At 53.5% G+C, this 13323-nt stretch overlaps 5 protein-coding genes across 5 annotated transcripts; 2 read left to right on the forward strand and 3 right to left on the reverse strand.

The window, feature by feature from the left end:
• Positions 1–476: 476 nt before the first annotated feature.
• On the forward strand, positions 477–916 carry PC9H_009116 (uncharacterized protein; the record flags this gene model as incomplete). The annotated part of the gene is made up of 3 exons (XM_036778623.1): positions 477–656; positions 718–822; positions 872–916. The coding sequence occupies 3 exons, from the start codon at positions 477–479 to the stop codon at positions 914–916; spliced, it is 330 nt and encodes a 109-aa protein (XP_036630051.1).
• Positions 917–1723: 807 nt separating this feature from the next.
• PC9H_009117 (uncharacterized protein) lies at positions 1724–2476 on the reverse strand (the record flags this gene model as incomplete). The annotated part of the gene is made up of 2 exons (XM_036778624.1): positions 1724–2299; positions 2339–2476. The coding sequence occupies 2 exons, from the start codon at positions 2474–2476 to the stop codon at positions 1724–1726; spliced, it is 714 nt and encodes a 237-aa protein (XP_036630052.1).
• Positions 2477–3086: 610 nt separating this feature from the next.
• On the forward strand, positions 3087–5015 carry PC9H_009118 (uncharacterized protein; the record flags this gene model as incomplete). The annotated part of the gene is made up of 8 exons (XM_036778625.1): positions 3087–3529; positions 3584–3728; positions 3783–3887; positions 3937–4035; positions 4104–4488; positions 4549–4683; positions 4746–4809; positions 4913–5015. 8 exons carry the CDS (start codon positions 3087–3089, stop codon positions 5013–5015), a joined length of 1479 nt encoding a protein of 492 aa, XP_036630053.1.
• Positions 5016–6262: 1247 nt separating this feature from the next.
• On the reverse strand, positions 6263–9221 carry PC9H_009119 (uncharacterized protein; the record flags this gene model as incomplete). The annotated part of the gene is made up of 6 exons (XM_036778626.1): positions 6263–6750; positions 6806–7616; positions 7667–7808; positions 7863–8019; positions 8124–8930; positions 9050–9221. 6 exons carry the CDS (start codon positions 9219–9221, stop codon positions 6263–6265), a joined length of 2577 nt encoding a protein of 858 aa, XP_036630054.1.
• Positions 9222–9590: 369 nt separating this feature from the next.
• Positions 9591–11846, reverse strand: PC9H_009120 (uncharacterized protein; the record flags this gene model as incomplete). Its single annotated transcript, XM_036778627.1, has 5 exons — positions 9591–9685; positions 10319–10624; positions 10699–10901; positions 11002–11114; positions 11193–11846. The coding sequence occupies 5 exons, from the start codon at positions 11844–11846 to the stop codon at positions 9591–9593; spliced, it is 1371 nt and encodes a 456-aa protein (XP_036630055.1).
• Between the last annotated feature and the right edge of the window lie 1477 nt (positions 11847–13323).

A 13323-nucleotide genomic window follows, 5' to 3' on the forward strand; every position in this document is an offset into this window, starting at 1 on the left:
CTGGCGTCTTTATGAGCTCAAACCAGTTCTCGGGACTCTTCACATTCGTCTCGTCGTTTGCTTGGCCCGTATATACTTTCGAGGGCGAAGCAAAAGTGTGTTGTTGATTCGTTGGCATTGACCGCATGATGGCTCAAGCGAGGATGGACTAGCATAGTAGCAACCACGGCTTGGCACGCTCGCTCGAAACATAGAATGATGCAATCGAGGACATGCAGGCATCAAGGAAAGGAACGATGCGCTTAGATGTAAGGTAGATGGGTCGTGATGGCCTTGTTGAAACGTTGATGGACGATGGACGTAGATGTGGCATCCCGCCGTACACCCCCGCGCTACTTTTCGTTCGTTCCCCGCAATTGCGCCGATCCCTTCGATCCAACTCCAACTCCAAGTTCTCATCAGACTCCTCAAAACGTGCTGGGATAACAAACATGCGGTGAATCCTCTTATTCGACTACAACGCATTCGGAAAGCGCATGGCGCAAGGCTGCCATTGCACATATCCTGCATCCCTGCATCCCTGCATCCCCGTCCCCAGAGGTCATCTCTACCCCACCGCTCGTCTTGCCCAAAGCCCGGGCCTGGCAACCATCCACAACAACCTGCCCCGGTACTGGGCAGAATCGCTTCACCGCCTCGCGAGCAACGGTCGCCCCGTATGCACTCTTTGCGCCAGATCTTTCTTTACGCATACTTACCTGGACGCGTCTCTCCTAGCGGACGGCGGACGCAGAGAATGCGCGTTCCCCTGCGTGGGCTTGGGCAGAGCACTCGTTCTGGCGTCTGGCGGAGCACGAAGATATCGCCCGCTCCGTGGGCTATGTACGCCACAAGGCATAATCAGCCCTGCGTCGATCCACCAGTCCACCAGTCCACCAGTCCACCAGTCCTGCAGTCCTGGCCCCCAGGTCGATGATTCAGATATTCAAACATTCAAATATTCAAATACCACCTAGTTAGTTAGTTAGTTACTACCCGTAGTCGGCTTGCTAGCCCATGCAGCATTCAGCGGCATTGAATCTGGGTCGTTTGTTTTAACGGCGCCGATATCCAATATCCGAACTGAAAGTATTTATGGAGTGTCTCCGTGTCACTCTGATCGACCCAATCGCCGCGATCTCTAGGGAAGGCGTTCGTTGGTCCTTCGTCTTCCTCGCTGCGCGCACTCGCACTCGTGGTATTCTGCGAGTGGATCTGGAGTCTGACGTCGGCCGCCGCACGATTCACGAAGGCGTGACGGTGCGACGGGAATGGTTAGGCCTTGAGGCCCCGGGAAACGGACTACAAGAGAGGGAAGGACACGAAGACTCGAGGACCCAACCTCGAATCTTGGTGGCGGTCGCAGTACTGCAGTCGCGATAACTCGGGCTGCTCGAGGGCGAACACGATTTCTAATTCACGACTTCCTATTCTCAGTCAGGACGACGTGTCTGAATATGACCGAATACAGAGACTAGCGGGCAGGACGCATTAAGACCCCGATCTGGAGCTCGAGCCGCGAATGAAGTTACGGGCGGTGTGTGAGGTATATCGGAGACCCCGTGTGTGCGCAGGAGCAATATGCGCACAAACAGGGGTAATGATATTTTATCAAAGCACAATAACGTTGCACTCGCCGCGAAGAGCGCCACCAAGGACTTATACTCGCCCTCAGCAAAAGGATGTACAAGTGCAAGCGTAACTGAGCTTTGCGCTCCCATAGAAGTCCAATCCACAGCCACTGTTAATCAGCCCGAATCTTAAACTTGTCTGTTTCATGCCACCAGTCCAAGAGCCCGATGGTCCCAAAATATATCATGGACTTCTCGTGATGCAGGTCGTGCTTCCTCGCTGCCCCTCTAAAGAAATCGTACCCCGAGTGCACCGTCGCCGTTTCAAAGAGCACGAAGCTCATGAAGACCCAGAACGTGACGATATGCGCGTGGACGAGCTGCGGCGGGAGGGATATCGGCAGGATGTTGGCGAATACGTGCTCGATGGGGTGCGCGTACTGCGCGGCGAAGGCCACAGGCGCGGTGAATCGGTGGTGTGATTTATGGATCTTCGGATAGAGAGCGGGGATGTGGAGAAGTCGATGGGCGTAGTAGAAAGACACCTCGCGCAAGAGGATACACACGGCGAATTGGAGCGCGATTTCACCCATGCCGGGGAGTTTGGCGTCGACTCTGAACGGGTGGTGGCGTGTTCCCGACGTGAGGTATACCGAGCCGAGGTGGAGGGAGAAGGACAGAAGCTGGTTGCGTAACACGACTTTGAGGCATTCCCGGACTTCAGAGCGGGTGGGCTGCTTCGGCGCGGGCTAGATCTTGTGCGAGTCGCTGAAGGCTGGGAAGAGGACTTCAAGGGATGCGTAGACGGCGCATGGGACGTAGAATGCTATGAGATGGAACACGAGAGTCCCTACGATCTCGATGCTTCCTTTGGAGTAGTTCGCGAGTAATCGCTGCCAGTGCTGTTCAGCGAGCGCTACGGCCATGATGACGGGGGCAAGAGTCGAAGGTTGCGCCTGCCGGAGGGAGAGCCATTTATAAAGAGCACACGTCAAAATCACAAGGCTCACTCTGATTGATCCCGGTCATGCGGAGAATGTGGGGAAGCGATTAGTGATTTGCAGGGACATACGCGTCGTAAAATGGTGAACGAGAATGGGAGGCTCCGGAAGATGAAAATTGAGCCATAGACTTGATGCATGATACATTGATAGCTCAAAAGCGCGCTGCTTTTGGTCCGACGTTGAACTCGTATTAGATTTCCCTGTACCCTTTTCTTGACGTAGTCAGTTGCTGCCGAGTAGCTGCTATTTGGATATACGACTGAGTTGACGAGGGGAAAGAGGAAGAGGACTTGGAACACATACCCATGTGACTTGCCAATCATCACATCTCTTGCCACCACAATCTCCGACTCTCGTTCGTCGTTGACCTCGAGCAGAGCGTGGGGGGTGGTGGAATTCCTTGTGTGAACATGCACCATGTGCTTAGGCTTCAAGCTCAAGCTTCAATCGCCGGTCCGCGACGTCGGTACGGACCCATTTTCTCATCTGCTGCCCAGTACTCAGCCCTCCTCAGACGATCCCAGAACAAAACATGCCGCCACTCACCAAACTCTTCATCAATGGAGAACACCGACCCTCCTCATCCTCACCCCCCACCTTCGAGGTCCTCAATCCGTTTTCGCATCACGTAGTCAGCCTGTGTTCCACCGCTTCCAGTCAGGACTGCCGCGACGCCATCGAGGCAGGCAACAACGCATTCGCCTCGTGGGAGAAAACGACGCCCTGGCAGCGCCGCGACATCCTCCTCAAAGCAGCCGATCTCATCGCCACCGAGAAGTACAAACAAGCACTGATCACGAGCCAGCGGGAGGAGACGGCTGCGACGGACGGATGGGGGTACGGGCAGTGGGCGGTAGCGCAGAATTTCTTGAGGACGACGGCGAGCATGGCCAATGAACTCAAGGGGGAGTCGTTTGTGAGCGGAAGCGTAGCGGGGGCGCAGGTTGTCACGCAGAGGCGCGCACTGGGTGTTATGTGAGTCGAATCACCGATGCTATCGGTCGTACGCACTGCTGATGGAATCGTCAGCCTTGCTATCGCGCCATGGAACGCCGCTCTTACTCTGACCCTGCGGACGATAGCCGTTCCCATCCTTTGCGGGAACACCATCGTCTTCAAATCCTCCGAGCTGAGCCCTCGTAGCCAGGCTATCGTCGCAGACGTCTTCGCGGAGGTAAGTCTCCGTTGCGGCCTCATGACACTGTAACAGGTTCGCATAGATCTACAGGCGGGCTTACCACCAGGCGTCCTCAACATCATCTCGATATCGCGAGAGACAGCGCCGCAGTTGACGGCAGAGATCATTGCCCACCCAATGGTTCGCAAAGTTGCTGTACGTTATCTTTGACATTCATCTTGCTTTATCTGAAAAGAGACCCTAGTTTACAGGAAGCGGACGGGTTGGTCGGATATTGGCCATGGAGGCCGCCAAATACTTGAAGCCCTGCGTCCTAGAGCTCGGGGGCAAGGCGCCCGTCGTAGTTCGTCCCGTCCCCTTGTACACATGTCGCGCATCTCATCGTTCATTCATTACACGCCTCCGCTCCAGGTCCTCCGCGACGCAAATATCAAAGAGGCCGCTCGATCCATCGTCTTCGGAGCCATGGCCCACTCCGGTCAGGTCTGCATGTCCGCTGAACGTGTCATCGTTCACCAGGACGTTGCCGATGAATTGCTGGCGGAGGTCAAACGCCTCTGTGGGGGTATCAAGGCCGGGGATCCGTCGACCTCGGATGATCCGCAGGTGAAGTTGGGGGTGCTGTTCTCCGAGGCCTCTGCGCGGAATGTAGTGAGCATGATGCGGGAAGCGGTAGGTGGGGGTGCGAGGCTTGTGCTGGGAGATTTGAAGCACACGGGTTCGATCGTGCAGCCCCATTTACTGGCGGACGTGGACGTTGGAATGAGGATATGGAGGGAGGAGTCTTTTGGCCCAGGTCCGTTCCCCGTTCAACGTCGAGGTCTCCAGGATTAAGCATGGCTTCTTGTTTATTCAGTGACTGTTTTCATGTCGGTCAAAAATGTCGACGAAGCAGTGGAAATGGCAAACGCGACTACATACTCTCTGAGCGCTGCCTTGTGGACAACGAATGTGCATTCCGCCATGGCCGTAGCCCCGCGTATTCGTGCTGGTACGTATATGTCTCACCCATATTCCAAACTCGCTCGCCCATTAAGGTGCCCTATTTCGTAGGCGTCACTAGCGTCAATGGTCCGACCTTCCACTCCGAGGCATACGTAGGTGTCGTCGGCCTTGGGTAAGCAATCTTTGCCGCATCATCTCTTCGCGTTCCTTGTGTAGCTGTCGTGGATCTTTCTCTTTTCCGCTTTGACCCGTGGCTGATGATCATCCTTGTGCAGCGGGTCGTCAGGCTACGGACGGTTCGATGTGGAGAACTTCACGGACAAGCGGTTGATTATCTCCCACCCCGACTGGGAGAGGCCGTATCCTGGTTTTCTGTAGGATATCGTCGGTGCGTATGTGCGTATGTATGCACAATACCTCATGTACGACACTAAGTAAACGTTCCGATCTGATAACTGTCTCATATTCGATATCCCTTGCACTCCATTGTGCCCGCATCGCTATCAAAGCATCTAGCAAGAAAGCGCAAGATTGAGTAATATAGGATTCACTTCGTATACAAAGTTGACAGACTTCGTTGATATTTCTGTTCGTTCCATCCTCGCTCGTAGAAGCGACTCCTCGACTCCTCGAATGACTGCTGGGATCGTCTGCAGACACGATTTGGACGCGTCGAGAAGTCTTGAAGTTGATGTATGAACGGGCTAAGCAAAAAGATGATCATGACGATGAAGAGCAAGAGGCCAGTCCGAGAGCTGAGTTTGAAACAAACATGTTAAAGCTTCGCTGATAAGTCGCTAAAGAGTGAAAGTTCACGGTATTCAGATTTGCTTCAAAGTCAGTGTATAAAGTAAGCGCGACTCCGTCCTGCCTGCAGTCGAAACCGGTTTTCGTTGATATGTCGATAATAGGGTCTACCTCTGCTCGGTCTGTCGTCGCAAAATGTAGAAGAATGTGGAGAACAAGAACTCAAGCGCTTGGGGCCCGATTCCGTACGCGACCTGAACATTCTGCAGATGGAAGCAGATGGGAGTGAGTCCCCTTCTCCTGGGCGTACTGTACTGGGACGCCTCGCGTATCCTTGTGACATCGCGCTCCCACCACAACGTGCACGCGCCCTCCATGCTCCCAAGACCTCTTCTCGTCAAAGCAGACACTCAGGAACGCGGGGTAAAGTGAGGGGTGCGCTGGTTCGCAAGGGAGTCAGTGTTCTCCTTCTGATCTTCATCGCCAATCGATGCCGACAATGACCTTCTCTACCTGTCATGTGGGGTCGCCAACGTGCAGAATTTTATATCGCCAACGGGCCGGCTAATTCCTGGTGGATATCTGGCGGTACTCACGTTCACATTGCTGCTCAGATGTAGGGCGAATGGTGCTCGATCTGTAGTCTGGAGATATTGAAGAGCACGTTGGAGGGGCACTCTGAAGCTAGTGATGTGTGATGACCTACGTATTCTCCGATTCCATGAATATGACGCCCTCACCTATCACGCGGGAGGATGATAAATAATTGGGCATGCATTGAGCACATTATATACTAGTACATGAGAGGAAGACATGGTGAAAGACGAGGCAACGCTACGCGATATCATGAAATATACAGCAAAACAATCAAGAGCATATTAGGCTTCAGCATCACCATCAGTATCTAGTGTCTGCGAATCGACAGGTGGTGAGAGATGAAGAAGGTTTGTGGAGGGTGATGTTGGCGTGGAGGGGAGACTTCTCTCAAAGATATCCTCATCTAATGAATATTCGAGGGGAAGCCGACGGCCCATGAACAAGCGTGGCGAGGGTGGTAGGCTCTGAGGTCCGATATCCTTCTGTGATCCTGCGCTCTCGTTGGATGCTCTTGAAGTCTGCCTCGTTATCCCGGAACCAATCAACAAGCGCGGCGATGGCGGACGGCTCTGAGGGCCAACATCCTTGTAGGAACCTGTGCCCTTGTTGAGTAATCTTGTGGTCTGCCTCGTTATTCGACGGCCCGCGAACAAGCGTGGCGATGGCGGGAGGCTTCGGGGGACGTCTTTCTTGTATGATGTTGTCGCCTCGTTGTATGTTGATGTACCCTCGGTGTATGACGATGTGCCCTGCCTCGTTGTTCGGCGCCCTAGATATCGAAGAATGGTCAGAAAGAGTCACAAATGATAGGGAGTAGCTCCTACTCTTTGGTTGGGATTCCTCCTTCGCTCCAAGCTGGTTCGCTTGTCGCTTTGGCCTGAGCGAGGCCGAGGCGATATGCTGTCCGTCGACGCTCGGTTCATGCGCTACCTGAGGCATTACTCGATTGTCGGGGATTTCTGCTGGTCGTATTCGTCCTGTATCAAACTTGACGTCCTTCTTCTGCGTCTTCCAGAGGTCAATATATTGAAGAAGGATACGCTGCATCGCTTCGTGAAGGTGGAGAATGGGAGGTGCCGGTTCGATGAGGCCCCACTCAGGAGTAATCTGAGCCGCCAGCGCCAGCAGAAAGGGTTCAACATCAGCAAGCTCAGGGTGTAGCCATTCGTCCCATTCTGCATCGCGGAGTAAACTCAACCTACTATCGCCTATATCTTTACGTACGCCGATCTGATGATTGGCGATGTATTTCCATGCGCAGTTGAGTCCAAACTCGTCAGGATCCTCGAGTTCGTGGGGTTTTTCTGGGGGGCTTCCCAAAGGGGCTGCAAGGAGCAGGAACACTACTATGCACCAGAAGACCGACTCTGCGTCGTGGCGAGGACGGTGCTCGAACTCTTTTACACGTAGGGTTCTGTCTCTGTAGTGCTTCTCTGCCATTTCTTCAGTATAAACGCCCCCATGACGAGTGGTGCCAACGTCGGAGAATGTTCGTAAACCGGACGTGTCATTGGCGTATACCTGGGTGTATCGATCGACAAGATGACTTGGCAGTTCTGGCATCTTGCGGAAGGTGTTGTCCGCGACAAGCATACGGCCAACAGCAGGCGAACGTGCGATGAACTTCGGTGTTCCCTATGTCCGATTCATTAGTACATCCACGATGAATTTCGACGCACACTCACAGTTCGACATCGCAGGGGTTCATCATTCATGAGCATGGTGTCCCTCCTTGCGACAAATGTTGGCGATACTGCCAGCATTCGGTCCAGTTCCGCCGCATTGTCGAAGTCCCCGAGGCGAGCCATCGGATCGGCATTTTTCATGCTGAATTAATGAGATATGAGCGGGTATCGACAGCGGGGGGGGGGTCAGACATACTTCTCTTCGACGATCTCATTCGCGAAGATCGGTCGATGTTCCTTGCCCTCGAAGTCCTTATCCCCTTCCTCCTTGAAGTCTTGGGCTTGAACCAAGATATTGCCGTGACTGATATCTCGATGGATGATATTGCGCTCCAGCACCGCCCAGCGGTGAGCTACAAGTTGTTCAACATACGAGAAATGGGCTAATAGATATGTGACTCGCCTTCGAGGATATCGTACATGCATTTCAAGAAATCGATGAGACTGGGGCATTTACGAAGCGATTCTCCCCAGGTGTGCATGATTAGTCGCGTCTTGATGCGCGTGGAGGTGTCAACAGTAACTCTGATGGGACAACTCTTTTTCCATTCAACTTCATATTCTTTCTTGACGCGCAGGAATCCAGGCGCGGGCCCTTGCTTGTGCAGGATGTCGTAAAGCTCGCCTTCCTTGAAGCTGCCATGAGCATCACGGTACGAATCTTTAATCGTAATTGGGGTATTGCCGACTCTGGCAACCCAGGTCATCCGATGCCATGGATCTCCGACGACCTTGACAACACAGTTTTCGTAGACCTTGTCCCCGTCACGGATGTTCCACGAAGGCGAGCCGAGTGTGTCACCATTGTCAGCCAGAGTCACGCTCGGGTCTCGGCTCGCGAATCCTGGATGAGGAACGTATAGCGTGTAGACATAGGAGACCAGGGGCCCGATATCGGCCCAAGGAAATTCCCCTGACGTTTGGAGACCAGATGCGCAGCTGTATTGAAGGACGTACCCGACGGGGGATATAGACATCCCGTACATTCCAACGAGGTCGGGACGACATTGGGTCGCGAACGCTAAATAGGCTCCAGATTGACGAGGTCCTTTATTCTTGTCGAGTTTGCCTTTCTCTTCGATGACGGATAATATGTGGTGCCAAGGAAGTCGAGCTTCATCATCTTCTTCGAGAAGATCGTTAATGGGTGCAAGTGTTGCGACTATATCTGGCTCCCCAGTTTCGATGCGGTTCACATGGTATTTCGGTGTGTACGAATGGTTGTCCCGGAAGACTATGAGCTTATTTTCCCGTGCGTATCGATCTTTGACAAAAGAAATATGTCAGTACAGAAAGCTATAGAGAGACCGTACACATACTCCATATAAGAGAACTCGCGTGATTCAACATTTGGACAACAAGATGATAACTTGTCTGTCTAACGGAACTGAACTGCTTTACGAGTCGAAGGTCTGTGTAAGCGTAGCGAGCTAAATTTAGAGGAGGGCGTGAGGTAGCCGGTGCGGTCAACAATGTCGGACATCTGTTGTCTATTGGCTGCTGGTGGTTTTGTCTTCTTGACGGGAGTAGTCTGGGAGATAATACGGTTAGCCATGGTGATTCGTGGGTTGAGAAAGAGAGCTCGCATTCTCAGCAGAGTTTATACTCACAGAATGGCCACTATCAAACAATGGGACACGAAGTGGCAAGTGGCTTGGTGGTTGGGTGGCGGTAAGAACGAACGAACTGATTCCAAATTAGGTCGTGGCTACTTGTCGGAGTACTCATCGGGATTCGAATTATTCATGTGGCCAGGTTTGAATTACCGAGTCACCCATGTACTCCTGGTCGAATCTTGGCTATGTCTTGTTTGCGCTGATACAGATTTTGACTGGTTTGTTGGGCGTATTACCTACTGAGAACTACATTTAAGTCATCTGCAGCGCCTGAAGGTTGAGCGCACCATCCCGAAGGCCTCAATTATTTATTCTTCTACTCCCAGCTCCATCGCCAGAGGCGTACCCCGAAGATGAGTCACAACGATTTCCTCGCCATAAGGCCACTCTTCAGCTCCTTTGTCTGTAATAAATATTCGTTTGTGGTCATTAGGTGAAGCCATTGGGTCACAGCTATTTGTTGACGCCACTCCACGTATCAAGATCGACATCATTCCGCCGCGTCTCTTGGGGCCTCATCGAGCCAAAACATCGCGTTCTGCACCTTCACGAAGCTATGCAGCGGATGATCCCTCTGGAAAACACAGAAGTAGACGTTCACTTTGATACAGAGCGGATACGACCAACAGAAACCCCCAACAATCGGAAAATGCCTCAAGCATCCTGGAAGCCGAGAGCCAACGGACAGTTCATCGTCTTATTCTTCCGTGGCTCTTTCTTAATACTCTTCTGTACCTGGAGCGGCTAATGATGACGAGGTAGTTACAGAATCATACCACATTGCCTCCCGCCATCGCCACGCTTGGTTAAGGAACGCCAGCTTCCACTCGAATCTTCATTAGATACGGATACGTTCGGGAAGGACCTTCCTTCAACGCCAGCGTTGGGCTCTACAAACGTACTCTCCCTCTCCAACAACTTTCGATGCCGAAACACTTGAAATTGATCTTAACGTCTGCGTCGGCGCCTGAGCTTCATTACTAACCGACGACCGTTTATCTCTTCTAATTCGTATCATCGTCCCAACCCTACTCACCTCCGGATCGGCTACACTTCGCCGCGGCCTTGCTCCCCCTCTCCTGCCTTCGCAGGTCTTCAAGCGTAATAGACGACGGACCTGCTATACATTCGTTCTCCAGCTCCCCAGCCCTATCTTCGCCCCACGCTCCTTCATCGCGACCGAGCGCGTGTGAATCCTGGTGTTTCTGCGCGTCACCACCACCTGCAACGCACTCGTCTATACCATCTTCCTCGCTGTCGTCATTGTCCAGCTCTCCATATCCACCAGCGTCTTCGTCTTCGCCCTCCAGGTGTTCGTCGACATCGCCATCCCATAATACCCCTGCGCCGCCCCGTCCAAGCCATCCTCCCCGTCGCTCGAATCAGAATAGACCCATGGGTCCTCATCGTCCTCACCACCATCCTCGTCTCTGGCTGCACCGCTCCCCCTCGCGAACCTATATGGCGCATTCGACGCCAAGCTACCCCGCTCCCATGCCGCAATGCGCGGGGTCGGCGACCACCGCAGGACGGACGCTACGGCGTACGTGAGGCGCTGCTTCCAGCACTTCTTGCTTCGCTGGTGGCGTTTCATGCTGTCTTCTCTGTGATTGAGCGATCTGCACGTGGTATTTTTGAAGTATAGTATGATCAGTATGATCAGTATGGGGCAGAGCGGGTGGGAGAGCGGGAGGGGGTAGAGGGGAGGGGGAGACTCACTTCCGTCCACACAATTCGCAGGTCGAGTACTGGGACGTGGCCCTGCAAGCAGGAGCATGCTTGTTCGTCGCACTCTTCGACATCTCTAGACCGCAGACGGAGCACACGAAGATCTGCACCCCAAATCCACGCGGGATTTCCACGACGAATCAGTATCGGAAAGGAGGCGATAGATGGAGGCGGGAACTCACACCATCGCAGATCTGCGTGTATTTGCGTTTGGTCGGCGTTGTTGGGCGTCTGGGTGCGCGGATGGCGCGTGCGCGCTTGGGCTCCGGAAGAGGCGTGGGTTTGGAAGCAAGTACGGCAGGAGTGGCTCCGTCAACGGGTGCATCTACGCTTCGGTCTCCCTCCATGCGGCGGGTCTCGCGGTGAATGTCCTCGGGATTGATGCAGACATGCGTATCGTGCGCGTCTTCCCCAGTCTGTATGACATAGGTGAAGGAAAAGTACTGGGTCGGGGGCCCGAGATGGGCGTACTCGACGGGCCTTTCGACGCGTGGTCGAAACGTAAAGGGGAAGATGACCTCCTGCTCCTCCTCTCCTCCGTCCTCCCCATAATCATCAACTTGAGCGAGGTCCCATCCGTTCTCCTGAATATCCTCCCCGTGATACTCTTGAACATCCCTAGCTTTGCCCTTCCCCTTCCTGTCCCGATCCCCAAGCACGGAGTTCGCGCTTGACGGCGCCTTCAGCGAACCAGGAGAACGTGATAGCTTATTAGCCTTCCCTGTTGGGGACAGCGGCTTCGAGGGCGCGTCACCGGCCGAGGCAAATGATTCCCAACGTATCGGGGATAAGTGTCGATGTCGATTAGCGGTGATGAAATGCGGAGTCACTGCCATTCAGTGGTGGTGTATTGTGCTCGGTAGATGGAGAAGTGTGGTGGTGCATCGAAGCAGGGCGATTGTTATATATCTCTACGGTGCTGGGAGCGTCGGGGGTGGCCAGCAGAGCCTGCTTTGTATCATTTGCTCGACCAGACGTGGGCGTAGATATACGCATGGCTTGAGCATGTGGGCGTTAGTCGAGGTGGCGTGTACATGGTCCAGCGTTTCGCGTCTTCACATCTTCTTTGCATAGTGTGGTGGTGGTCTTGGGGGACTCGCGAGGGAGAAGAGACACAGTGGCCTGCATTTCAAGAGAAAGAATGCGGGTCGGCTGGCATCGACGCACCGTGTGACGAAAGTAACGTGAAAACTTCGCGACCCTTACTACTTTGTCCGACTTTGAGTATGAGAACGAGCTCTAGCGATGGGCTACATACCCACGGCGCGTTCATCTTTATCTCCCTGACATCATAGTTGCGCTTGCTTGGGCAGCTCGACCACGACCACAGTCATTGTGCGTCCAGCTTCATTCCCACCTCCTCCCAAGCGATGTCAATCAATCAATCAATCGATGCACAGTCATTCCAGGAGATTTGATTTACTCGAGACGCGAGAATCCCGTCATATATTCGAGATAGCTGGGCCAGCAACTTCCCATTCTCGCATAAACCCTCTGATTCGCAGTCAACGCTCGATGCATTGTCGTTCGTATGTCGCCAACCTGTATGGAGTCCTCCATCTATCTCGCAAGCAGTCCCCCAGCGCATCCCCGCGCCATCGTCAAGTTGTCTAGCGTTGTGTCGGCCTATACCCGGGAGGGTTCACCGCTTGGTCCTTTGGTTGAACGAGGGAGTAACTGATTGGCGATGTTGTCGAGCATGGTTTAAGATGATACGGATCACCAGGTACGTGGCATTCGACATCATGATACCCGTCGACGCTGACACCGTTGTTGTCAATGAAGTTGCCTACGAACCGCAAGCAGTGGCAATTTGGGCACTACGCCTGGGACCCGTCCATGGGCAGACTTCAGCGGACGAAGGGACTCCCATTGGCGTGTCGACTCTGCCATTTCGTCTTGAAAAAAGTCTTACCCAACAGAAAGTTCGTTGAAAGGAAAGGGCACACAAGACGTCTAAGCTTTCAGGAGTCTTTGCACTGGTACGTGTTCGAGTCTTCAATCACACAGACCCCAAGTCGAATCCCCTCATCTTGACCTTTCAGAAGCATCAAGAAAACTCCTCCCCTCCGTCACATGGCTCCTCTACGTTGCCTACCTTCTAAGGCGACATACTGGACCTGGGCGCAAGAGCTTCCCTCGCAGCTATGGAACTCCTAAAGGTAGCTCAGCATCCCTGAATACGCTCCTCCACCTTACAAAACTCACTGCAGTGCCCAGCCCCATTCTTCGGTTGCGTTGTGCGAGTGAGGACCTCATGGGCCGCGGTTCCCTCGTTTCGCGCATGATTCGTTGTTGGCATCCATTCAGCAG

This window comes from Pleurotus ostreatus (genome assembly GCF_014466165.1).
Source record: "Pleurotus ostreatus strain PC9 chromosome Unknown scaffold_6, whole genome shotgun sequence".
NCBI classification, from domain to species: Eukaryota; Fungi; Basidiomycota; class Agaricomycetes; order Agaricales; family Pleurotaceae; genus Pleurotus; species Pleurotus ostreatus.